The following is a 24910-nucleotide window of genomic DNA, read 5'->3' as shown; positions in this document are numbered from 1 at the left end:
TACCACAGAAATAGGAACAGGAAGCCAGCTCGGCGCCTTGACAAAAACCTACAGCAGCAAAGTTCAAGGAGGCCCTCGGTGTGTTTGTGTGATGGGCCCAGCCAAGACAGGACCCCTGGCCCGGAGGCCCGACAACTCGGCCTTCAAGCAGCAGCGTCTTCCTGCCTGGTCGCCCATGCTAACGGCTAGCACGGTGCTGCCTTTTTTCTACTTCATGGCTCTGATATGTTTGCTGCTGGGAGTGTGGCTGCTGCTTACTGTGCAGAGCGTACAGGAAGTCAGGGTGAGTAACATGGAATAGAAAATGGGGCTGAGTCTGGATGATCCAGGGTAAAGTGCCATCAAAGAGGGGACTGACATGTCAGGAAAAGGGGTCAAAGTTTATGTTCTATAATGATATTACAGTACTTTCCTGTCTCTTTAGGTGGACTACACAGACAATGGCGCATGTGCCATTTGTCACGATATGCGAAAGAACGTGAGCAATGCAGCAAAGACCTGCACTTGCAAACTGGACTTTCACATCGACAAGACCTTCAAGGTAAGAGTCTCTGGGTACTAATCTTATTCCGTACACCTCATAGTTTTAAGATGAGATTAGATAAAGTGTGGTGTGCGGACCGCTGGTGGGCCCTGAGAAACGTAAGAGTGTTCTGTGTGCCACTTCCATGAAATGGATGTCACATTTTAGCATTGTTACCGGATTGACCTAAATATAAGACAACCCCTTGTTTTGTTTTTGGGAAAAAAAATAAAACCAAAAAGAACCTTTTGACTCACGTGGGGAGAAGTTTTGCGCAACCTGTTGGTTTGCATGCATCAGTCTCGAGACCTGAATGCTGGATAAGACGACCCGTCTTTGTCAGACCTTTTTTTCCAAGGGAAAAAAATACTGTCTTTTATTCAGCCAGAACAACCATCTTTTTACATATACGATGGCCACAACTTGGGAACGCAAGTCGTTCAATTACCTTATTAACCCGAATACAAGACCCCTCTTTTTGTCAGGACCCATTTTTGGGAAAAATCAAATACAAAAAAAAACACTAAAGTAATCGTTCTTTTAAATAGTAGTGAATTGCACATAGTGAATTGCTAGGTTGCAATTAAAAAATAGCTATTTCTTAGCTGCTGGACAGAGTAATGTCTCTGCTCCACTGATCACCATAAGAACAACTCTGACTCGCTAGGGGAGTTGTCGTTTGGTGCCACCTGCTGGCCTCAACTCGACATTGTTTCTAGGTAAGTACAGCGGAAACAATCGGTTAGCGTCCGCCCCGGATACCGTGTTTTTCGGTTAACGTAGAAAATATCCACCAAAATGTAGCCTCGGTTTGCGTACGTTTTCAGTGTATAATATGGTGCACGTCTTGTTGTGTTGTTAATACGCTGCGTGAGTCCAACTGTGTTCTTAATGTAATGTTCTAACAAAAGGTCCTGGTTAGGAGCCTATTAGCTTGTCACTACATGGGAACAGGAACCGGGAGTCGGCTTGACTCAAAAATGTTAACAGAAAACACATTTGCACATGCATAAAATCCCTTTCATTCATCATTTATATGCATTTAAAATAGTTTTCTGTAATTACATTATTTCGTATGGGAAAACATATTTGATTATCCTCCATTTTGGTTAGAGTCAGACCTGAAGGAACAGATTAATGATGCTAACCAAGGTTCCACTGTACAGTATGATAATTCTAGTCAACTCTGTAATGACTGGTCAGTGATGAACAACCACCTTTTGGAGGCATAAGACCACCAGCGTTTGACAATGCAAGTTGTCCAATGACCGCAGTGACCCAAATATAAGAGGACCGCTCGTTCCCAAGGCATTTTTTTTCGAAAAGATGAAAGACAAAATGAATTATTAGCAATGTAACTGCGCCACAACACATCATCCAAGTAATTATCCGTGGAGTGTAACAGCAAAAAAATAAATACTCAGTTGTGTCTTCTCCTGCTGTCTTAGGGAGATGTCTTTTTCTACTACGGCCTCCAAAACTTCCACCAGAACCTGCGCCGGTACATGGACTCCAGAGACGACGGGCAGACTGTTGGCAGGAAGACCAACCTGAAGGTGCTTTTGCAGTTCTTTGCCTTGTTTTTTAAATAATCTCCACTGTTACTTATACTTCATCTTCCATCCAATGGATCAGAAACCAAGTTCTTATTGCAAACCATTCGCTACAAACGATAAAGGACTGCCCATTGCTCCCTGTGGCGCTGTGGCCAACAGTATCTTTAATGGTAAACACCATTTTACACAATAGTGGTTAGATGTGGTCAAATGTGGTTAAATAACTCCCATCTGTCCGCACAGATACCTTTCTTTTCAAATATCACAGGTCACCCAGTTCCGAATATTTGCTGCCCCTGTTACGGAAGGGCATCAGCTGGTACACGGACAAAAACGTCAAGTACCGCAACCCCCAGACAGACAACTTGAGCCTGGCTGAAGTCTTCCAAGGTGTTTGTTTTTTAAAAATACAATTGACTATTGTATTAACTGTTTTGATAACAATGACATGTAAGCTTGACCCAAAGATGAACATGAATAATAACTACAGGTTTTACATCAACATAATGTAGTAACATAGCAACACTAGTTGGCCGACAAATGCCTGATTACCATTATGCTAACCAAAGATAGAAATCCCCGTTGACATGTCAGTGTGATTGGCGCGGGAGCAAGTATTTTAGCCATAAAACATCACAACACAATTCAAAACAACGCTGTTGAAGGGCAACATAAAGCAGCTGCTGATGCCGTGTGATTTGGGACTTACAGGCACGGTCCAGCCGCCCTACTGGCAGAAGCCCGTATACGAGCTGGACACAAATGACCCCATCAACAACGGCTTCATCAACGAGGACCTCATTGTGTGGATGAGGGAGGCGGCCTTCCCCAACTTCAAGAAGCTCTATGGCGTCTTACACCGAGCCAACAAGCCCTTCCAAAGCGGCCTTCCCAAAGGGAACTACAGTGTGGAGATAACCTACAGTATCCTTACCGCAACGGTCACATGATCCCCTTGTGAGTCACTCGTTTGCTGCCTTGACCTGAAACACTTCAAGACTTCCCCGTGCAGTACTTCCGTGGCAGAAAGCAGGTAGTCCTGACTACGCTGAACTGGTTTGGAGGGCCCAATTGGTTCCTGCCCATCGCCTACTTGGTCACCAGCAGCCTGGTCCTACTGGCTGCCGTCACCCTCACCGTGGTCTGGTGGAAGTTTGGCAAAAATGGGAAGAACATGGAGGAGTGACGGGTAAGAGGATGGACTTGTGGTCGTGATTAATTAAAGGCCCCTTTCTGCCTTTACCCCTGCTCAGGTTTGACATATTTAACAATACATTTATTAAAACTACACTATTGTACTGCGGGCTGAATTTTGGATACATTTATGAAATGTTTTTTACATCAAAGGATTGAAAATGTCCAGTGGGATATGCTGTGATCATCGTGCATTTCTTTGCAGCTCTTGTACTCGTGTATATATATTTCTGCAAATGTTTTAATATATCTTTTTATGGGATAACACTAGACACAACACTTTGATATCATGTAAAGTAGTCCATGTACAGCTTGGATAACATTTACCACATTTACTTTCCCCTCAAAATAGCTGGTCACACAGCAATCCATGTTTAAACCCCAGACAACAAAAGTATGTAAAAGTATTCATGAGAATGTCCAAAGTGTGAATATTTAGTGTGGGATATCATTATTTTCCAACACTGCCTTATGTCTCTTTTGCATGGAGTTCACTACAGCATCACAGGTTGTCTCTGGTGGCTAACAGCGGCCCTGGCCAATAGCAGTCATCATAAATACATTGAAAAATGAACAGTTAATACATGTGATCGGTATCGGCCGCTCTTGCTCATGGATGATCAGTATCGGAATCGGCGGCATACAGTAAAAGCCAGATCGGAGCATCCCCGGTTAATGACGTGTTGGTACATGTCAGGAAACTTGGCAATAAGTGGTGATAAAACCACATTTCCAATGTGCTCATACTGTTTTTATGACATGTCAAAAGGATAGTCAAGTATAATCAAAAGTGACAAATTCTCTTTAATGACCACCACCGGCGCGCCAGACAATATATAATATAAACAAGTACAACAATGATAAGCCACTCCCACAAAACAACAAACACACAGGCAGAAATACAAGCAAGTGATTTTAGCACAGTACCTTTTTGTTTTACTAGAACATTCCACTGTCTTAAAAAAAAGTTTGCTTTGTAAGACTTAAAATGTTCATTCTGGGGATACAAAAAGGCAACATTTGGTCTGCAGGCTGGGGGGAGGGAGCCTCCTGGTGCCCCTTAAGGGGGTGGTTGGTTGACGCCATCTCCTCATCAGCAGGATGTGAATTCAAAAATAAATAGCGGGGGAATCCTATTAAGAGGTTTTGCAGTGATGCAATTTCAAGAACTGTACACTATTTCAAGTTAAGACGTAAGACAACGCGTACCGTGGATTACTAACAAGGACGTCAGTGTGTGCGTGTCTGCAATTATTCAATCATCACATCTACGTTTGTAACAGAAAATCACAGCTTCACAGAATCACAGATGGGGAAAAAGGGTTAAAAAAAAAAATCAAACAGTAGTCTTCACGCTTGTTGTTTTCTATGCTCCTGCCTCGATGTCCACCTACGAGGCCCAAACATTCATCTCTGTGGTTTCAGTGATCTGACTGGAATGGGCACCTCAGCACAAGCAAATCCACGGCAGGGACATCACTTAGGTAGTGTTTGTTAGCGCCCCCTCTTCAGCTCCGCCCCCTGAGGCACCTGATAGGTTATGTCCCCGGTGGGCGCATCCTGCCCGGCAGCAGCGTTTTTGGGCGTGTCGTATGCTGACCTCCCCGACTGGCAGCTGTCTGTCTGTGCCGGTAGCTGGGTGGGCCCGCCTGCGAAACTGCCCCCTGTGGAGGGTTGGACCCCAGATGGGTGGCACCCCATATCCACCACAATGGGTGTGGCGTACTCTGCCCCTGTGGCCGGCAGGGGCTCGGCGTAAGCGTGGTACACATCCGGTGAGATGGGGGCATCATAGAGGTCAGGGTCGCTGTATCCCGGGTCGGGACCCTCATCTGGTTTAAAGGTGGACCGTGCACCCAATGTTGTTACGCCGCTCACCAGGGGCTGGGCGTACTCTGTAAACAGACACTGGCTCTTAATATTTGAAAACATTACATTACATACATAGATGATCAAAGTATCAATTATCCATCCATCCATCCATCTTCTTGGCTTATCCGAGGTTGGGTCGCAGGAGCAGCAACCTAAGCATGGAAGCCCAGACTTCCCTCTCCCCGGCTACTTCGCCCAGCTCCGCCCAGCTCCTCCCAACAGATGTTGAGGTGTTCCCAGGCCAGTTGAGAGACATCGTCTCTCCAAAGTGTCCTGGGTCTTCCACGAGGCCTCCTACTCAACACTTCCCCATGGAGGTGTCCAGGAGGCATGCGGACTAGATGCCCGAGCCACCTCAACTGGCTCCTCTCAATGTGAAGGAGCAGTGGCTACTCTGAGCCCCTCCTGGATGACCGAACTCCTCACCCTATCTCTCAGGGTGAGTCCAGCCACCCTACGGAGGAAACTCATTTCAGTCGCGATCTCATTCTTTTTTTGCCGTCCGGCTCAGCTCTGTCTTCACCACGACTGTCTGGTACAGCGGCCACATTACTGCAGATGCTGCGCCGATCCGACCTCACACTCCAACCTTCCCTCACTCGTGAACAAGACCCCGAGATACTTAAACACCCCCTCCTGGGGCCTCTGTTTTGGGTGGCGGTTGAGGGCGGGCACCTGGGCGCCCTGCGTGAAACCATCTTCACCACCTGGAGCAACATTGCCACTAGCCTCCTGGAAACACTGGCATCAAACATGCTCGAAACAATTTTTGAGGTGATTACCAAGAATGGCACAGCTACTCATTACCGAGTCCTTTTTTGAATAGTTTATTTCTATTTTAGGGGGGTTTCGGGTAATTTTAGCTATGGTCTTAAAAATTTAAACTGTTTCACTTTAATGCGTGTTTGCAATAAATTGCTTACTCAATTTTTTTTTGGTCTCACTCCTATTTCTTCTTTTTGAAGCTCAATTTAGAACCTCAAGATCCAACATTGCAAAACGTAAATGTAAATTCTTACAGTTTTTCAACTCATCTTATTTTGAGCCCATGTATGTATATGTATGTGTATATATATGTATATATGTATGTACTGTATATATATGTATGTATATATATATATATATATATGTATATGTATGTATGTGTATATATGTGTATATATGTATGTATGTGTATATATATGTATGTATGTGTATATATATATATGTATATATGTGTATATATATATGTGTATATATATATGTGTGTATATATATGTATATATACATATATATGTGTGTATATATGTATATATATATGTATGTATATATATGTATATATATATGTATATATGTATGTATATATACATATATGTATGTATATATACATATATATGTATGTATATATATATATATATATGTATGTATATATATATATATGTATATATGTGTATATATATATATGTATATATATATATGTGTATATATATATATGTATATATATATATGTGTATATATATATATGTATATATATATATATATATGTGTGTGTGTGTGTGTGTGTGTGTGTGTGTGTGTGTATATAAATATGTGTCATTGTAGCAACTCAAAATGATTGTCAGTAGTTTGTGTGGCCCCCACGTGCTTGTACGCATGCCTGACAACGTCGGGGCATGCTCCTAATGACACTATGGATGGTGCCCTGGGGGGATCTCCTCCCAGATCTGGACCATCACTGCGGTACCTGGACGCATGGAGGAGATTCCAGGAGACAGCTGTTGTTGTTACGTTGTTACTCCAGGAGAGCTGGACAGGGCCGTAGAAGGTACCTAAACCCTCAGCAGGATCGGTATCGGCTCCTTTGTGCAAGGAGGAACAGGATGAGCACTGCCAGAGCCCTACAAAATGGCCTCCAGCAGGCCACTGGTGTGAATGTTTCTGACCAACCAATCAGAAACAGGCTCCATGAGGGTGGCCTGAGGGCCCGACGTCCTGTAGTGGGCCCTGTGCTCACTGCCCAGCACCGTAGAGCTCGATTGGCATTTGCCATAGACCACCAGAATTGGCAACTACACCACTGGTGCCCTGTGCTCTTCACTGATGAGAGCAAGTTCAACCTGAGCACATGCGACAGACGTGAAAGGGTCTGGAGATGCCGTGGAGAACGTTATGCTGCCTGCAACATCATTCAGCATGACCGATGGTGGTGGGTCAGTGATGGTCTGGGGAGGCATATCCCTGGAAGGACGCACAGACCTCTACAGGTTAGATAACGGCACCCTGACTGCTATTAGGTATCGGGATGAAATCATTGGACCCATTGTCAGAACCTACGCTGGTGCAGTGGGGCCTGGGTTCCTCCTGGCCCACGACAATGCCCGACCTCATGTGGATAGTGTATGCAGGTAGTTCCTGGAGGATGAAGGAATTGATACCATTGACTGGCCCCCATGTTCACCTGACCTAAACCCAATAGAACACCTCTGGGACATTATGTTTAGGTCCATCCGGCGCCGCCAGGTTGCTCCTCAGACTGTCCAGGAGCTCATTGATGCCCTGGTCCAGATCTGGGAGGAGATCCCCCAGGACACCATGCGTAGTCTCATTAGGAGCATGCCCCAACGTTGTCAGGCATGCGTACAAGCACGTGGGGGCCACACAAACTACTGAGAATCATTTTGAGTTGCTACAATGACATTTTAGCAAAATGGACCAGTCTGCTGCGTCATTTTTTCACTTTCATTTTTGGGGTGTCTTTGATTTCCCCCCTCTATAGGGTGATCATTTTCATTTCTATCAAATTATGAGGCATCATTTTGTTACAAATACATCACCCACTTATTATCAGGAAAGATATTCAAGATCATTTTTCCCCCAGTTTAGATCTGATGTGTTCCTCTAATTTTTTTTAGCAGTATATATAGCAGAACTACCTGTTTTACTGTGCATATGACAATAAAACTCTTGAATCTATATCTATCTATCTATCTATCTATCTATATATATATATATATATATATATATATATATATATATTTGTCTATTTTTGAAGGTAACTCAAACATTTGAAATGTCAAAACCAGGGTAGTGATGGGTGGGATCAATTGACAAATTCCATAAATGACTTCTTCACATTTTAATTACTATTAGAGCTGTAATTGGGCATTTCTGTGTGGAGTTTGCATGTTCTCTCCGTGCGTGTGTGGGTTTTCCCTGCGTAGTCCGGTTTCCTCCCACATTCCAAAAACATTGCATGTTATGTTCACTGGCAACTCTACCATTGTCCATAGGTATGAATGTGAGTGTGAATGGATGTCTATATGTGCCCTGCCCCAAAGTCAGCTGGGATAGGCTCCAGCATGCCCCCACCACCCTAGTGAGGATAAGCGGCATAGAAAACAGATGGATGGACAAAATAAAGACCTGTCACTTAATGCATGTAATGCAACTCCAGCCCTCGTTCATTTCAAAGTAGCTGGAAAGTAGATATGATTCACAGTCTGTAGGGGGAGCAAAAACCTTAAAAAAACAAAAACAAATCATACCTGCTGGTTCTGCGTGTATTCGTGAAACGGCGCCTCTTGCCGCCATCCGACCAACCTCGCTGCTGCAGTAGCGGACCGAATCATCCGCATCCACCATCTTGGCTGGCAGCAGCTGCTTCATACTTTTCCACCAGTCTTTAGCAAAAAATAAATAAATTATTAAAAAAAAAAAAAAACAGGAACTACTCACAGATGGTTAAAATAAGAATGACACACCAGTGCGATTCCAGTGAGGAAGATCATATGTTCCTTCAGAGCTTTTCTTCCTATAAAAGGCAGACAACAGCACTGAGTCACAGAGGGTGGTGGTTTTCCCCACAAAGGATGTTTCTGGTCCAGTCATGATAAGACACCACGTACCGGCTCCTGCAGTGCCAAGCACAGACCGCAAGCAGAATGAGTGCAGTCACCACCATGACCAAAACGGGCACCAGGACGGCAGCCAGGGCCACATCTGTCCACACAAACAAACATTCAAGAGACCACACAGGATTCTCCCCCCCCACAAAAAAACAAAAAAAAACAAGAGGGAGATACCTTTGTTGGTGTGGAGAGGCATGGTTGTGTTTCTAATGTCCGGAGGTGGGGTGGTCTTGCCGATCATACGTGGACGTTTTGTGGTCGCTGGGCGAGAAGGGGTGAGGCGGGGAGGCGGGAACATCCTGGGCTCCATCGCCCTCCTGGCTGTGGAGAAAGCAGCAACTTCCGAACTTCCGAGCTACAGTATCTCACAAGGGACAATACTATTGGAATTATATAATTTAGAGTAGCCACTATACATCTTATATAGCAATATAGTCATATATGTAATACACTAATCCCTTGTTAATCCCTTGTTTAACTGTTATAAGTTAATTTCCATACAATTCCTTATTGATAAATGGAATATTTTCATAGTTAGAGCTGAGAAAACCTCTTTACAATCTTCTAAATACGTTTAACATTTTTAGAGTTCTCGAGACATGAATTAGCACCCCAGTAGTCACCTTTACACTCGTATTAGCTAATGTAGTAGACATAATATAAGTAAATAAGCCATTTAAGACATACATAAACACTCATGTTTGTGCGTGTTGCTGTAAACGTGTTCCCTAGGGGAGCTGAGTGGCGGGAGGACAGGTTCAGAGTTGAGTTTTAGCTTGGCATGGGTTACAGTCGTAAGAGTAGCCCTTGTTTTTATTAGGGATTATTGTCCCCGTTGTGAGATCATTTAAACCTGCAATTAAAGCCCGTTGTTCCAGCAATCAAGTCTGTCCTTTGTGTGTCTCACCGAACATTTCAGTAACATTCCTGACACCTAGTGACCAGTGTATCCATCCATCCTTTTTCTATGCTGCTTATCCTCATAAGGGTCGCGGGGGTATGCTGGAGCCTATCCCAGCTGACTTCAGGCGAGAAATATGTGGCTCTGTGGCACCATTTAAAAAAATAAATAAATAAACATTTTCATGACTGGGTGGTTGGGAAGTCAGCGTTTGGAACCATCCACCATTTATTGACGGATAATGTCACCACTTGGCACTGCTCTGTGGTGCGTTTATCTTCTATGTTGAGCTAATTTGGCAAATGTCACGTTATCGCTGCCGCACTAACAAATGTGTAGCTGTATTGGAAGCATGCCTCAAACAGCTTACCTGTAGGCACTTGGCATCCGAGCAGCTCCAATTTGATGGCGATCCTCTGGTGCCACTGTGTTGGGTTGATCCTCACGTAACGCGCCTCCATGGGGGGGATGAAATTATTCCTCACCTCGTGCAGGTAGTTGATGTTGCCTTTGAAAACCTGACATAACAAAAAGGCGACACGTTGAGATGCTCCCCAAGCAGCCGCTAAATCCATATCCATTTATTATTAACACTCGAGCGTCCACCCCAGCGCTCATTTCCTGCTATAAACATCCCTTTGTCAATACCCGTTGCTATGGAAACGGCACTAAGTGTGTGACCTTATAGCTTAGTAAAGAGTCTTTTTTTTTTTTTTTTTGAGCCAACTGTTACACTGCTTGTGTTACCATGTCTTGGGTGGAGTTGGCCTCCTTGTAGCAGAGCCACTGCTGGCCGTCCTGACTGTAAAGGACACGGTATGTCGAAATGTAGTACTGGTACTCCCTCAGCGTGGAGCCTGTGGTGATGATGCCTTCAAGGACAAACAGAACAAAAGAAACATGGCATCGTTTTAGTGCAAAGATCCTCGGTAGCTGTCAACTGGTTTGGCTGCAGAACACACCATCACTCCTTGATGAGACGCATGTTTTTAAAATCACAAACTCAAAACTGAGAGGCTTACCACGGTGAATTACTTTTTCAGCATGTGGTCACATGACAGCTTCATACCTTGACGGCTTCATGCTCTCCTTTGCCAATACCTCGCCGCACACAACACACTTAAGTTTGTGGCCTTGTTTACTTTTGCATGTGTATAAATGTCTAAGCGTTATCTTCATATGTTGTTGTATGTAATGCTATTTATTTAGTGTGTGGTGTTTATCAAGCAAAGACGAGCACAATATAACCGAGAGTCTACCCGAGGTTGCAACAACATACTAAATAAAGGCGCTGCACATTACATCATGTCTGACTGCACCGCACAAAAAGTAGCTTACAACAACATCAAATTGAAAACATAAAATGAATACAGATTCACAATTGGTACGAGCCTGGAGTTAGCTTTCCAGAGAGAAGATTGTTTCTTGTTGTGTGGGCGACAGGCAATGCGATAGCATGAATGACAACTCTGTTTGAAACACTTTAAGTTTAGAACAAATACATTGGAGAGGCTAACAAGATGGTTCGGTAGCTTGCTATGCTAGCGGAGGCCGTCTCTTGTGTCCCTGCAGTGATCCCGCAGCCTGCGCATTACAGTTGAGCAATGTGGTGGAAACAAAGAATAACTGGAGTGCAAAGGTGACTATAGGGGTGTTATTTCATGTCTACAGGGCTCTAATAATGGTAAAAATCATATTTAAAAAGCCGTAAACATGTTTTCTATGCTCTCACTATGAAAATATTCCATTTATTAATATTGAATCTTACTTGGCGGAAATGCACTTACTGCAGCCAAGTATGGAACTAATTAACCGTGTTAAACGAGGGAGGTGTGTGTGTGTGTGTGTGTACACACACACACACACATACACACACACACACACACACACACACACAGAGTGGAACCTTGGTTAGCGTCATTAATCAATTCCAGAAGGTTAAACTCGAACCTCATCAATTTTACCCTTGAGAAATCATGTAAATCAAAATTAAACTGTTCCAGAAAGACAAAAAGGTTAACACAAAACAGGTTTTTATAGATTTACAATAAGTTGTACATGCAGAAGACAATTCAAAATGAATATAGATGACGAATGAAAGAGATAAATGAACATTTTAGGTTACTTCTACCTTCATTGAAAAAGACACCTTCCTCTTCAACAGCACTTTCCTGTTTTGCCAAGAGTTATTTCTTGAATTCAAGCGTGTTTCTAACCGCACTGACCCAAAATGGAGCCGAAGAAAGTTGCAAGTGCCAGCATTTTGATGAAGAAAGTGAGAAACACTTGAATTCAAGAAATAACAAAACAGGAGGTTTGTGTCCGTGTTGGTCTCCAAATGTGTTTTGTTTTAACATTTTTGAGTTTTTTTTTTGAACCACTGATGACATAGACTGGCGAAATAGCCGACTTCCGCTTCTGGTGGCCATTTTGTTAGTAAGCTAACGATGCTAACAGGACGTTTTGTGATAAAAGTACATTAAGAACACAGAATCACGCAGTATTTAAAAACACGGCAAGGTGTGCACCATATAGTACGCTACCCGGAAAATGAAGCAAAATTTTGTCCGTGACCCAAAAAACATGCTAACGGGCGCAGACGCCTACCAGTGATCCTTTTCTGTCTCTTCAGGTCCACCTGCAGCCATTGGTGTTGGTCGCAGCGTGAGGGCGCCCAAGGCAGGCCCGCCTTTTTTAGACGCGCCCCAGACGGCGCCCACACGCTGTGCTGGCCGGCCATGTTCTTCCACTCCCACACAGATGAGGCGGAGATCTGAATGTCTGCTACGCCGCCCGACTCTAACCCCAGAGTTCCATAACAGCCTAAAAAAAGAAGGAAAAAAAGCAGTAATAAAGCGAAGCAAATGATGTGGCAGACACATGCATAGCATTTGACACTGTTGTTGCTTTGCTACAGGACCATGAACTCACCGTTCGTCCTGAAGGTGAAGAGACTGTTTGACAGGGTTCCTCTGAGGGGACACAAGGACAATAAAAGTCTTATTAGCTGAAATGGCTGACTCACTTTCCTGATCATTACAACAACACAGTGAGGGAGCACCTTCTTTCTGCATTACTTACCCAGTGGACATGACATTGTTCGCCAGTGTGCCCTCGTACAGCGGGATGCCCTTGCTGCTCACCACGCTGATCCTACCGCCCACAGCGTTGGACACGACTCCCGCATGGACGGCAGCCAAACACAGAGGAGACGACTGGACAGGGAGACGGGGTGACAAGGTAAGGAAACACAGGTGAGAAATACGCTCAACAATGTTCACGTTTAATGTGAGAAACAGCAGGGAGGTTTTTGAATGTGGATTAGGAAATGCTAGCAACACACACCAGTAGACATGGCATCTGTGAAGTTGAACTGCTCGCAAGGTGTGCACTTAAAGTCGCCGCACTTTATCATAGCGAGGGACAAATACTATTAACTCATTCAATACTAAAGACGTATTTATACATCTTTTAAGGGGTTTTTTGCACGAGAGGCAAAAAGAGGTGACTGCACACTAATGCACACTAATGCAACTGCACACTAATGGATGTCACTTTTAGAGCAGTTTTAAGCCATGAAAACGGCCACAAGGCTGTAAAACCCTTCACTATACACTTTTTACACTTTTCTCAGTCAGGCGTGAACATTTTCTCACATTTTTCTCTTGTTTAAACACTATCAAAGTTCAAATTGAATTTGAATTTTAATGATCAACCTCCTGGTTTGGACACAAGACGTTATGAAGTGACTCGTGTATTTCACTCCTCTGACTGTGCCTCACCCGTCACATTTTTGTATCCTTGTTAAAACATCAGTCATGTCGTATTTTCCAGTTAGCTAGTTTTCTAGCGACCATTGATCACAACAGGGAACAAAGGAGATAGATTGGCAATGGTCTACAGCCAGTCAGGACGCACAACACAATGGGTGAGTTAGTCAATCAGGACTGCTGTGGCTCTGTATTTAGCCAGCTATTGTCTACTGTGGCTTCCTAATATGCTCGTACGGGCACGTAAACGCATACGGAGACGAGGCGGTGGGACGACATCTTTGCTGCAGCTGCACACGTCTTCAACTCTCCCATGAGTATACAACACCCTCTACTGGTAGCAGTAGTAAATACAATAACAGACACATACGACGGTGCAGTGATAGATTGTGCTAATACACCACAAGGACGCAGACCACAATGCGCATTCATACGCTTTTTTTACAGACGTGTTTGTGTCAGTTCCCTAAAAGTGTGACCACATTTCACAGTGTTTCAGCTATACACCCTAAAGTTAACGCGGGTGTTTGTAGAGCTCTGCTGTGTGAGAAATTTCAAGACAATCCAGTTTATGGAGTTTAACAACAGTGTCACCCCGTGGTGTACTTGTCAGGAAAATAGCACAGGCAACACAATAGGGGTGCATGTCTAACGCATGATCCCTCCTTTGTGTGCACCAGTTCCGGGGAAGAAGAAGGGCAAAAAATGGAAACATCTCTAAAAAGTGTGTTTTAGCTTTGACGTGGCTGAATTTGTTGCATCGTCTCACGTGCTGTCAGGCTTCATTCGCCGTGCAGCGCCCGTGTGCATGTGAGTCAGCGCTATCAGTCGCTCCCGACCTTCTCCCTGCACTAGATGGACGCCCCGTGAGTCGGCGTGATGTCACACACTGAAGACTGTCTCAGGTGGTGAATCACCGCCGCCGGCTGCATTCCAGTGCGTATGTGCTGCTGTGGTAAACGAAAGCCTGACTCCACACGAGCCTAACAGCTGTTCAGGAGTGAGACCATTTTTTGTATTTTTATGAGGTTGTGGGGCGGCGCTGTGTGAGTGGCGAACATGTTAGCACACATGTACCGCTATTTATTCACATGCAATCAACACATGCACAGTGACTACTTTAAAAGCTTAAAACCACTAAAGGAGGGCTATTATATTTTGTTTAGCGGGGACTCCCTCCACTATTACTATACATACAATCACACACACGCGACACAATATACTGTGTATTTTTTATTTAATGCCACTGCCATCATTTTACATTGTTACCTCATCAATTGGTTAATATAGTCCGAAATGAAAACACAAACAATATGTTTACGCTGAGCAAAGGTCCTCGATGTGACAGGAGTACAGTTTCAGGCCTTACACACTGCTGGCAAAATGCGAGTCAAAGATCGTCTAAACACCTGACAGCAGTGCTCTGCTGGTTTTTTAGGACCTACTGCAAAAACACCGTTAAAGATCCTCAATAGGACAGCGTTCTGTTTTTCAAGACGTACTGCAAATGCTAACATGTAAGCTAGCATTGCAACATAAGGCTGAAATCCGTTTGAGAGAAATAAAGAAAAGCACTGCACAGGAGCAGCTCAGGTCTTGCACACTTTTCTAGTAGTAGTACTACAAATAGCACCTGGTAGATGTGCAAGTCGTGCAGTGGAAACGGGCCCTTCACAACTGCCGTGTAGCTAGCGCCACGCCTTAGGTATTGCACCACAGGGCTTGGTACCCCAACGGAAAACAATGGAAATACGTACTGTACACACAAAAATAGTTTTCCATAGTGCTTTGTGAAAAGGGAACTCTACCCGTTCTGCCGCCAACGCAGGAACGTGAACACACAAGGAGAAGATCCCTTGAGTGTGACGCCTCCATTGTCACCATAACACACACTATGACATGCACACACATCTCAGCCACACTGACTCACTCTCAAAGAACACACAGCGCTAATCCAGTCCTACAGCTGGACTGGATTAGAAGGTCTTTTCTTTTGGGCCAAACTATTATCTCACCTCCGTTTCACCCCTCTGACCCGGCCCCGCCTCTGTTCCTGAGGGGCCCCCAAAGCCCGGCCCACCCCTACAACTCCCTCATCCTCTCCTAGTCACCCGGCAACGCCCCTCCTCCGACTGCCGAGCAGGCTTGAGAAGCCCGCGCTGATGACCTCATCTGCCCCCGCAGAGCATGAGGTCTTTAGTCAACGACTCGCACACCAAAAAAAAAAAAAAAGGCAGCATGATGACTCGTAAGATCAATTTATGCAAGAAGACACCCATAGGGGTCTAGAAGTTGCTATGATTTGTTGTGATGTGTTAACTACCTGGCTCTTGGTGAGCAAGCGTTTACTTTACATTTCTGCTGGAATCGCAACTACTAACCCCCTGGGGGGTATAGCTGTGTGGTACATAGAAGTTGCTACGCTCTGCTGTGATGCATTATCACCCTTTATATTCCTCAATTCACGTCTTTCATCTGCATTTCAGCGACAACATCCTGAAGCATTCTAACAGCAATTTCTATTACAATGACTTACCCACAGGGGACATCTTTTATGGTGTGTAGAAGATGCTATGATCTGTTGTGATGTGTTAACTGTACAGCTCTCTAGTCATTTCTACTCATTGTGGTCAATATGTGCGTAGATCATCTATTTATGTATCTATTCATATACCATATATATCCATTCAAACAATATATTACTTAACATTGTTTTCAAGTTTAAAAAAACAACAACTCATTTTTAAGGTGTGGCTGCTTTTATTTTGTGGTGGCGGTGTGCCACGACCAATTACATGTAGAGGAAACCCTGTATACTGAAGCGTAAGTATGGAAGTGCGCGATTTGAAACACAGCCAGCATTTTATGGTTTTTAACAATTTTACAGCAGTTTAACTTCTTTTCATACTTGAAAGTTACAGTACAGTGTTTTATTGATTCAAGTGTTACAGCAGTTAACTTCATTTTACACTTACACAATGTTTAAAAAAAAAAAAGTCTGTCATTAAATTGAAGATGTTCTGTTGTTATGTGTTAATATTAACCCCGGTGAACTGCTTTTTACACATGTACGGCAGTTCAAATGCTGCTTACGGCTTTCCCATTACTTCCTATGTGAGATTTTTATTGAGTTAAACCGTAGAGGTTCTCAGGTTTTGCTCACCTCTCTGTATCCATTTGGTATCGTTCCAGAAATCTCCCCCGTAGACGTCAAACATCCAGCCGGACAGTATTTGCTTAAAAAAAAAAAAAAAATCTGAATGAGCATCGAACAAAACCTCCCTACTAAGCAAATATGGCTGACTTACCTAAACTCAGCCTCGGGGAAATCACTACCTTTGTGCAGGCAGGTGATGAGATCTACAAAGGGCAGGTGAATGTGGTCAGAAGAGCAGACCAGACTATTATAAACAATCAACAGCAATTAGCATTATTGTCTTGCATGCAATCAGTCCGTTTAAAGCAACTGTGCTTGGAGAGCACAGTGAATGAATGTGCCCTGAAAGTGATCTGCCAGGACACACCAGTTGCCCCTTGCCACACTGCGATTCAAATTTCACAACTTCACTCTATCACCGTTTATCAAAGGTACATTACTTCATAAAGTCATGCTCTTTTATAGTTGAATACGGCTAATATATTACTCACAAAATATGCATATTGACATAAATTTGACATAATTTCTGCCTAAATTAGGCATTGTCAAGCACAAAAATGGCTAAATGAAGTAAAATACCAATACAAGGAATTAAGAGGCCGAGTTTAAATTGTGACTGTAGTATTCCCAATTACAATAACACAGGCTACTGTTGTGGCCGTAATCCAGGTAAAACTCAACTCTGAACCACCGACGTCACTTCCTGTACACGCTTCATGTGACATTTATTGCCACACACACATTTACGTCTTGAATGGCTTATTTTCTCTGATTATATCGACTACATTGGGTAATACAAATTAGGATGTCCCGATCCACCCACCCACACACACACCCACACACACACACACACACTTTGTTTGACTTTTGTAGCCAACCTCTGTGAGTCAGGTTCCAATAAAAAGATCAGATTGATACTACTTTTAGGGTAGGACTAATCATGTGACATGGTTATAGATCAATTTGTGGTGTGATTTAGAATATATGACTTCTTTTTTCCCCAACAAACATTGCAATAGTGATTTATTGACGGTCGTAGTGTAAAAAAGCAGCGGCGAGAGCAGCACTTCCTGTGCGAGCAGTGGCGGAGCCAGACATTTGTCATTGGGGTTGCCAAGGTGAGACCATTACTCACACTAAGTTGATACCTGAAATGTCTAGATGGCCAGTAGGGTGGCCGGAGAGTGACCAAGGGTGGCCATGGCCACCCCGTAGCTCCGCCAACGCGTGCGAGCTCCCCGCACAATGGCACAGCAGTCCGGGCACAGTCAGGGGAAACTACCGCTGTAGCTAAGGGCCAAATATCCGGCGTCAAACGTGAAAAAGCGGACATGTCTGCATGGCGGTGTTGCGTTTTCTATTTCTTGCGGGTGGTGGGAGTCAAGTGGCAACCAGTTTTGAGGCCCAATGTTTTGGGGCCTCTGACAGAAAACTTGCCCTTCCCATACAGTGTCCCTGACCAATAGCAGTCATCATAAAAACATTTTTTTTTTTTTTTTTTTTTACAATTATACCATATGATCGGTATCAGTATTGGCCGATATCACCCACGGGTGATCGGCTTTGGAATCGGCAGCATAAAACCCTGATCGGAGAACCCCTGACTGTTACTACTGTAGCCCATCTTTGGAGTTCAAAGGACTAATGAGTAACTTAATCATGACATTTTGAGTATCGGGTTGTTTACTTTTCCAGCCTACCTTTGCTTGGACACATTTTTGCCACTTTTGAAGAAGCTTGTCATTATATGAGGGGCATTGCACTATTTCTTTCTTTCTTATTATTGACTGGACAGAAGGCCAAGACTTCTGCTCTTTTTTCATTTATATATTTTATTTTATCATTTTTATACTGATCCATCAAACAAAAAGGCATTCGTCCAGAAAGTCTTTTTTTTAGTCCATGTCGTAACACTTTTGACGTGTGATTCTCTTGTTGTCGCTTGGCGTTATTTTTCTGAGTTCTTTACAGCGTGTTTGTGGATGTGGTCATTTGAACAATCACTAGTGGCGCCAGTCAATGGGGAGCTGCAGTTCATTGTGGCAGAAACATTCATTCAAACATGGACTGTGGCATTACGATGGTGTGGTGGTCGTGTCATGCTGTGGGGCTGCATGAGTGCCGCCGGCAGCTGGGGAACCGCGGTTTATTGAGGTGGAAAACATTAACTCCAACATGTAATGCGGTAATGGTTTTGTCACCATAAATCTGACATAACTGAGTAAACATGAAATTTCTCGAGAAAAGTCAAATGTATCTGGTAAACCAGCCTCTGAATCAACGTGACTCATACTCCCACCAGCAATGGTTGCTGTGGCGACTGCTATTGTTTGCGCAGAACGCACCCGAAAAATGAAAAACGTGGACATGACCGCCATGACTCGACTGTGCAGATGTCACCACTTCCTCCTTTTTGGGGTGCAAAGTCATCAAATTGCACTTTACCAAGCAATGGACAATAAAAATAAAAAATACATTGTGAGCAGGTGAGTAAGCGCTACCAGCTGTTTACCTGTGTGCTCGGTGGTGGAGTAGGACAGGTAGAAGCCCCGTCCAGTGTGATGCGTCCCGCTCATGAACTGAACGGTGACCTGATTTCCGGTTGACTCGATGAGTTCGTCCAGCTTCATGTTCAAGCCGCAGTATTTCGCTGTAGCGCGACAATGGAAGCGAGTTTGCATTTAGACAAATGACCACATATTTGGTGCACTAAAATTTGGGACTTACAGGCACACATCTGTAAAATTTGAGCATGATTGGTTTAAAAACATGGCCGCCATCAAACTAAACGTCTTGGGACTTAGCAACTAATTGTCCATAAGTCATGAACCATAAGTCTACTGACTATAAAACTTTAAGGATATCTGTAATACGTACATGTATGCTAGCATGTCTTACAAAGCATTCTATCCACAACCTTGAGGGGGTGCCACTAACGGCATTTACCGATCTCGCTCCTGTCAGGTCCGATGCCGTTGTACAGGCGGAGGTAGTTGACCTGGCAGTCGCGGTCCTCGATGTCCAGCTCGGCGAAGCAAAAGTGGACCCTCTTGCCTGGGGGCACGCTGATCTCCCATTCGCACACCGTGTTGTTGGGGTATGTCGCTGGATAACCCAGGGAGGAGAGAGTCCCGCTGCTGGGGCCCAGCACTGTGGGGCCACAGCCATCACCTGCACAGCACCAATAACACGCGAGTATCATACTTTAGCAGAGCACATTTTTTTAGCTATTTCTTTGGGTTTTTGCTTATTAATTAGCATAGCTCCCTCGAGGATGAACGTGTTTTTTTAGCTTTTTGGGAGGATTTTTTGTGACAGTCCAACCCCAGTGTACGAGATTATACAATTCAGAACTAATTCAAGGTTTTCTGAATGAATACACCTCTAAAGTCGCATCGCAAAAAACATTACTGGCCATCGCAGGAGACCTCAGTTCAGATGTTTTGAAGCTTCCCCTTTGGGATATTTTTAGTTGGTTTTTTTTTGCCACATTTAATCCAAAAGACAAGACTGCATCACGCAAGATGGCTGGCTAACGTCTTTTTACACTTGTGCAACAGGGAACCATTTTATTTTAAAAGTTTTTTGTTTAATTACAATGGTAATTTCCATGTCTGAACATACGGTTACATGTGAACGACTCACGTGCCTGTTCAGCTAATACAAGCTTCCAGGGTGGTGACAGTTTAACTCTCGGACAGATTATTTCTATTTCCACTAAATATGAGAGAATGGATTCCTTGGAGGTTCCACTGTAATGCCGTTTTGCAGCTGTGCAACACTTACATCAAAGTACAACTTAAGTCAACTTTAAAAGATATTTTTAAAAGGGGAGAAGTGTGTTTATCTGAGTTACGCAAGAGCTTCCCGGTGGACATTATCCAGCTGAAGAGGACAAAAACAAAGCCTCTTCCCCGCTCTGACGCACCAGTGTTACTGAGCTCATATTACCTCCCTAATAAGTGGACATCCATACAATAAATGCATGCAACTGTACTATAGGTCACGGCTGGTCAGTAGGGGCCTGCATTTTTGCAATTGGTTCTCAAAAACAGCAGAAAGCCCGCGTGATATAGAGCAGGGGTCCCCAACCACCAAAACAGTCATACATTATAGCGATTCAATGCTATTTATTCATTATGTATTGTGTATAAAAGTAAGACATCCATTTGGGAACAAATATGAGGTGAAAGACAAACGAGAAAAATACAGTACAAGGCCAAGTCTACACCGGAACCTTCTTGGGATTTTTTTGGGGCGGGTTTAAAGTGCCGGATTAGTGTACAGTATAGTTGCATCCAGACGGGAACGGATAACTCAGTGCCAGCGATGTAACGCACAAGGCAAACCTAGTGTGGCGCTGTGAACTGCCTCGCAGACGGAAACACGTGACACTCCAAACCATAGAAGAAGAAAGAACGCATGCTCTGCCATCTTCTGCTTTCCAAGGCTTATCTAGACTTACAATGAATAGAATTACTTCTGCGAGTCATTATGGAGTATTAGACAGCAAAATATCAGGAGAATGTCGACCCAGGTGAGCCATGTCCATCGAAATATTCAGATATTATGATGGCGGTGGGATGGCTTGCATTATAGAGGGCTTTTAAATCATGCAGGAGATCCTTAAATATAGCAGAGTCATCCTGTCAAAGAGGATCTTTATTTGCACTATGTCTTTAAAAACAGCAAAGTGCTCCTTTCATTTTGAGGATCTTTGACCAGTGGTTTTGGCAGTCAGTCCATCAAAATTGCATCACGCTCCTATCATAAAGAATCTTTGACTAGTGGTTTTGCAGCAGGACAGAGGATCTTGGCCTTGCCTTTTTTACAGTAGGTGCTTAAAAACAGCAGAGGAAGAGTTTGATGTTTTTAGGAATCTACTGCACAATCTCCTGTCATTAAGAGGATCTTTGACTGTTTTTTTTTTTTGCAGTACGTTCTTGAAAAACGGCAGAGCACTCATGTCATATAGAGGATCTTTGGCGTAAAGTGTAAAGATATTGCTTGTGTTTTAATGTATGACTTTATTTATGACCAGGATAGCAATTTGCTGAGAAAAAAATGCATAGCAGAGCCTGGCAATGACATTATATAGAAAATAAGAATAAAAGTGAAAGGGGAAGTCTATCTTCCCTGGTCCTTAGTTTTATGAAAATGCCCCCAACCACCGCACCACGCACAAAACAATGTAGTTAAATAGTCCACGGTGACATATATGATTGCATTCAAAACAGGGATATCACTACATATGACAGTAGAATGAGTTGTGTTCGTTTACAAATAATACAGTAAAGGCTGCATGTTGTTCAGTTGTAATGGACAACAGTTTGACAAACTACCCACGTGTTTACAGTCATGCCTCCACCCCCAGTGTTTACCCCCACTCCCAGTCTTCACCCACCTGAGCTTGGGGTTTTTTTATATATTTTTTTTTATATGTCCTAATGGTGGGGTAACTAACAGAAAACAGGGCTTTAAACGTTCACGTGCATCGTAAACAACTGTAAACGGGCCAAGCTGCGTGACTGTGGCGACGGGAAAGGCCACAACATGCCCGACATGTGCTGTTGTCTCATGCTGGTGAACCAGCGGCCATACTCCATTTGCACATTACGCTTTTCAAAGAAACTTCATTATTTACAAACAGTAATATGAGCACAGAGCGACACTTTAACACTCGAGGTACTAATTTGATGCTTCTCTTCATGTCGGCGGAGGTCCCAGCGACTGTATTTGTTACTATGTTCAGACAAAACCACGTTAAACGGAACCGGTTCTCCAGGTTCGGGCGCAGCGAATGCATGGCGACGGTCGGCGTAAATCCGTGAAAAACAAAACGGAATTCTGCCCTGTAAAACGAGTTGAGTACTTGAGTAATTGTGGAATTCATACCAGTGTGTGTTTACACACAGGCGTATTTTAGCACGCACCTTTCTGTGCCCAGCAGCCTTCCGTGGTGAGGGTGATGACGAGGATCGACAGGACGAGAACCTCAGCCCCTGTCGGCCCCCTGCCCACCATTACCGCTCCTTCCATAGCAGTCTGCAGTCCAAATGCATACTGCTCGCTTCCGAACCGGCCGCGCCGCTTCGAGCTGCACCGAACGGCTGATATGGAGGTCCACCACAGCGGATCCGAGGGTGGTTTCGACCCCTCCTCGATAGTGGATGTTATTTGGCCTCAAGATCCAGTGATTTACTCACTATTATGGAGGTAAGTTGCTTGTTGAGTGGGCTACTTCCTCCAATTAAGCTCCTCCCCACGCGGGCTGCCGACACCCCTGCAAGTCCAAAGGGGCACTTTACGTCAGTACCATTACCGTTAATCTAGGTGCGTTACTATTAGCTTAATGGTAACAGCAAACGCACTCAACGTAAACAATGCATAAATCCGCGACATCATTCATCCTAATGATTTTATTTGTGCTTTTGCAGACATGGGGCCCGTTGCACAAAACTAGAATAAGGGATTACGCGTGCATATGTGGTTATCCTCGCTCACTTTATCCGTGATCCGGTTGCCCGAAAGTGGGATATGTTATGACATAAATTACCATAGAGATTAATTCCGTGGAGCTAGCCTGCTCCAGACAGGCTAAGGTCCAGGATCTATTTAATCTTATCACTTATCTCAGTCAACTAAATCAATACAAATCCACATCTACAAGGTCAGAGTTATGCAGTGTGATGGAGTACACGGTTCATGCAGTCAGTTTCACCTGCAGTTTCAACGGATGCATAATCAGAGGCTGACTACGTTTCCTGAGATGTTAATTGTGCTGTGAATGTAGATGTGTACTACATTACCTAGAAGGCTTAGCGCTCAAGGGAAGCTAATAAGGGTGATAATAATAAAGGATTACATTTTATAGCGCTGTTCAAGGTACCTAAAGTGCTTCACAATGAAGTGAACCCATTATTAATTCACTCCTCAGTCACTCACTGGTGGTGGTAATCTACATCTGTAGGCACAGCTGCCATGCACAGCTGACGGAAATGTGGCTGCCAATTCATGCCTACGTCCTCTCCGACCACCACCAAACGTTCATTCGCATTCAGACACCAGTGTGGGAGGCACCGGAGGCAAGGGGGGTGAAGTGTCTTGCAGACGGCCTCGGCAATACTTTGTAGCTTTCTAGCTTTGTTTTATGACTGTGGCCGCATAGCCTTTCTTTTTATTTGCCCTTTCCACTTCCGATGGGGAAAGTACGCAGCTGTCGTTGCCATGGTGAATCGCTACCCTTTGATCGATAGCGGGGACTAGCAGCAGATAGACCCTGTCATGCAGAGGGATCTCTGACTGGCCTTTTTGCAGTAGCTCCTTAAAAACAGCAGTGGAATCCTGTCGTTTAAAGAAAATCGTTGACCAGTGTGCACATGTCCTTCAAAACAGCAGTGCTCTTGTCCTATAGAGGATCTTTCACTCGTGCTTTTGCAGTAGTTACTTAAAAATAGCAGAGTGATTATGAAGAGAATCTCAGATCAACACCTACACTACATTTTACAGTATAACTTGCTGAGGGAGGTACTTGCTTTTGTGATGAAGTACATTCTGCCATCTGGTGGTCTAAGAGTAGTATTGCATGAAATTGCAAAACTGTTTGGAATGGCTGGAACGCTCCAGCTGATCAAAGTGCAGCTCTAAAAGTGTATTCCAAATTAAGAATTCAGTCGCTAGAAAACAATAAAACTTTGGAAATATGTACAGATGAAGCACAAGAGGTGGCAGGTTTGTTAGCCAAAAGAAATTGCTGATTATAATCAAGTGGTTTAAATGAATGATGCGATACACTCACTGCTCAAGGAGTGACATCATTACTTAGAACCTTTACCTTTTAGGGAGTAGTACCTCAAATCCGCACTTGTGTGTCTAAATGAATATGTGCTGGTATACTCTACAGCCCCCTAACATAGGTCACTGGTTCTTTTTACACCAAAAACTACATCAAAAATGTTTTGCTTGGCAAGTTTTTTTGGGGTTTTTTTTGCTATTGCCACTTGCCATCACAATTGTATAACGTATAAAACAATACTGTATTAAAGTGCAG

General features: G+C 43.8%; 3 protein-coding genes across 6 annotated transcripts in view; 2 read left to right on the top strand and 1 right to left on the bottom strand.

The window, feature by feature from the left end:
- The first annotated feature begins 88 nt into the window (after nt 1–88).
- Nucleotides 89–12903, top strand: tmem30c (transmembrane protein 30C). Of its 2 annotated transcripts, XM_054786362.1 has the most exons (8): nt 89–283; nt 425–541; nt 1972–2079; nt 2159–2249; nt 2323–2469; nt 2791–3003; nt 3078–3268; nt 12566–12903. In XM_054786362.1, the coding sequence occupies exons 1-7, from the start codon at nt 92–94 to the stop codon at nt 3263–3265; spliced, it is 1056 nt and encodes a 351-aa protein (XP_054642337.1). In that variant the 5' UTR covers nt 89–91; the 3' UTR covers nt 3266–3268; nt 12566–12903. The 2 variants fall into 2 exon arrangements, with proteins under 2 accessions (XP_054642337.1, XP_054642336.1); XM_054786361.1 differs by lacking the exon at nt 12566–12903 and having other exon boundaries at nt 3078–6194.
- On the bottom strand, nt 4058–23151 carry dcbld2 (discoidin, CUB and LCCL domain containing 2). The gene is made up of 15 exons (XM_054786360.1): nt 22794–23151; nt 19807–20031; nt 19373–19510; nt 17012–17063; nt 16867–16939; nt 13015–13148; nt 12865–12905; nt 12541–12756; nt 10681–10805; nt 10304–10451; nt 9207–9353; nt 9030–9123; nt 8886–8935; nt 8670–8804; nt 4058–5168 (listed from the first exon to the last, which is right to left on the bottom strand). The coding sequence occupies exons 1-15, from the start codon at nt 22897–22899 to the stop codon at nt 4768–4770; spliced, it is 2085 nt and encodes a 694-aa protein (XP_054642335.1). The 5' UTR covers nt 22900–23151; the 3' UTR covers nt 4058–4767.
- col8a1a (collagen, type VIII, alpha 1a) overlaps nt 13032–24910 on the top strand; it is a 50514-nt gene continuing 38635 nt past the window's right edge. Inside the window, exon 1 of one of the 3 annotated variants that reach the window (XM_054786356.1) lies at nt 13032–13173. The gene's annotated coding sequence lies outside the window, so the exon portion shown is untranslated. Of the gene's footprint in view, nt 13188–22814; nt 23077–24910 lie in introns of those variants that run through there. The other 2 variants (XM_054786358.1, XM_054786355.1) reach the window with 2 other exon arrangements.

The sequence above is a fragment of the Dunckerocampus dactyliophorus genome, chromosome 9, assembly GCF_027744805.1.
Source record: "Dunckerocampus dactyliophorus isolate RoL2022-P2 chromosome 9, RoL_Ddac_1.1, whole genome shotgun sequence".
Classification (NCBI taxonomy): Eukaryota; Metazoa; Chordata; class Actinopteri; order Syngnathiformes; family Syngnathidae; genus Dunckerocampus; species Dunckerocampus dactyliophorus.
This window is presented reverse-complemented; position numbering and strand designations above follow the sequence as displayed.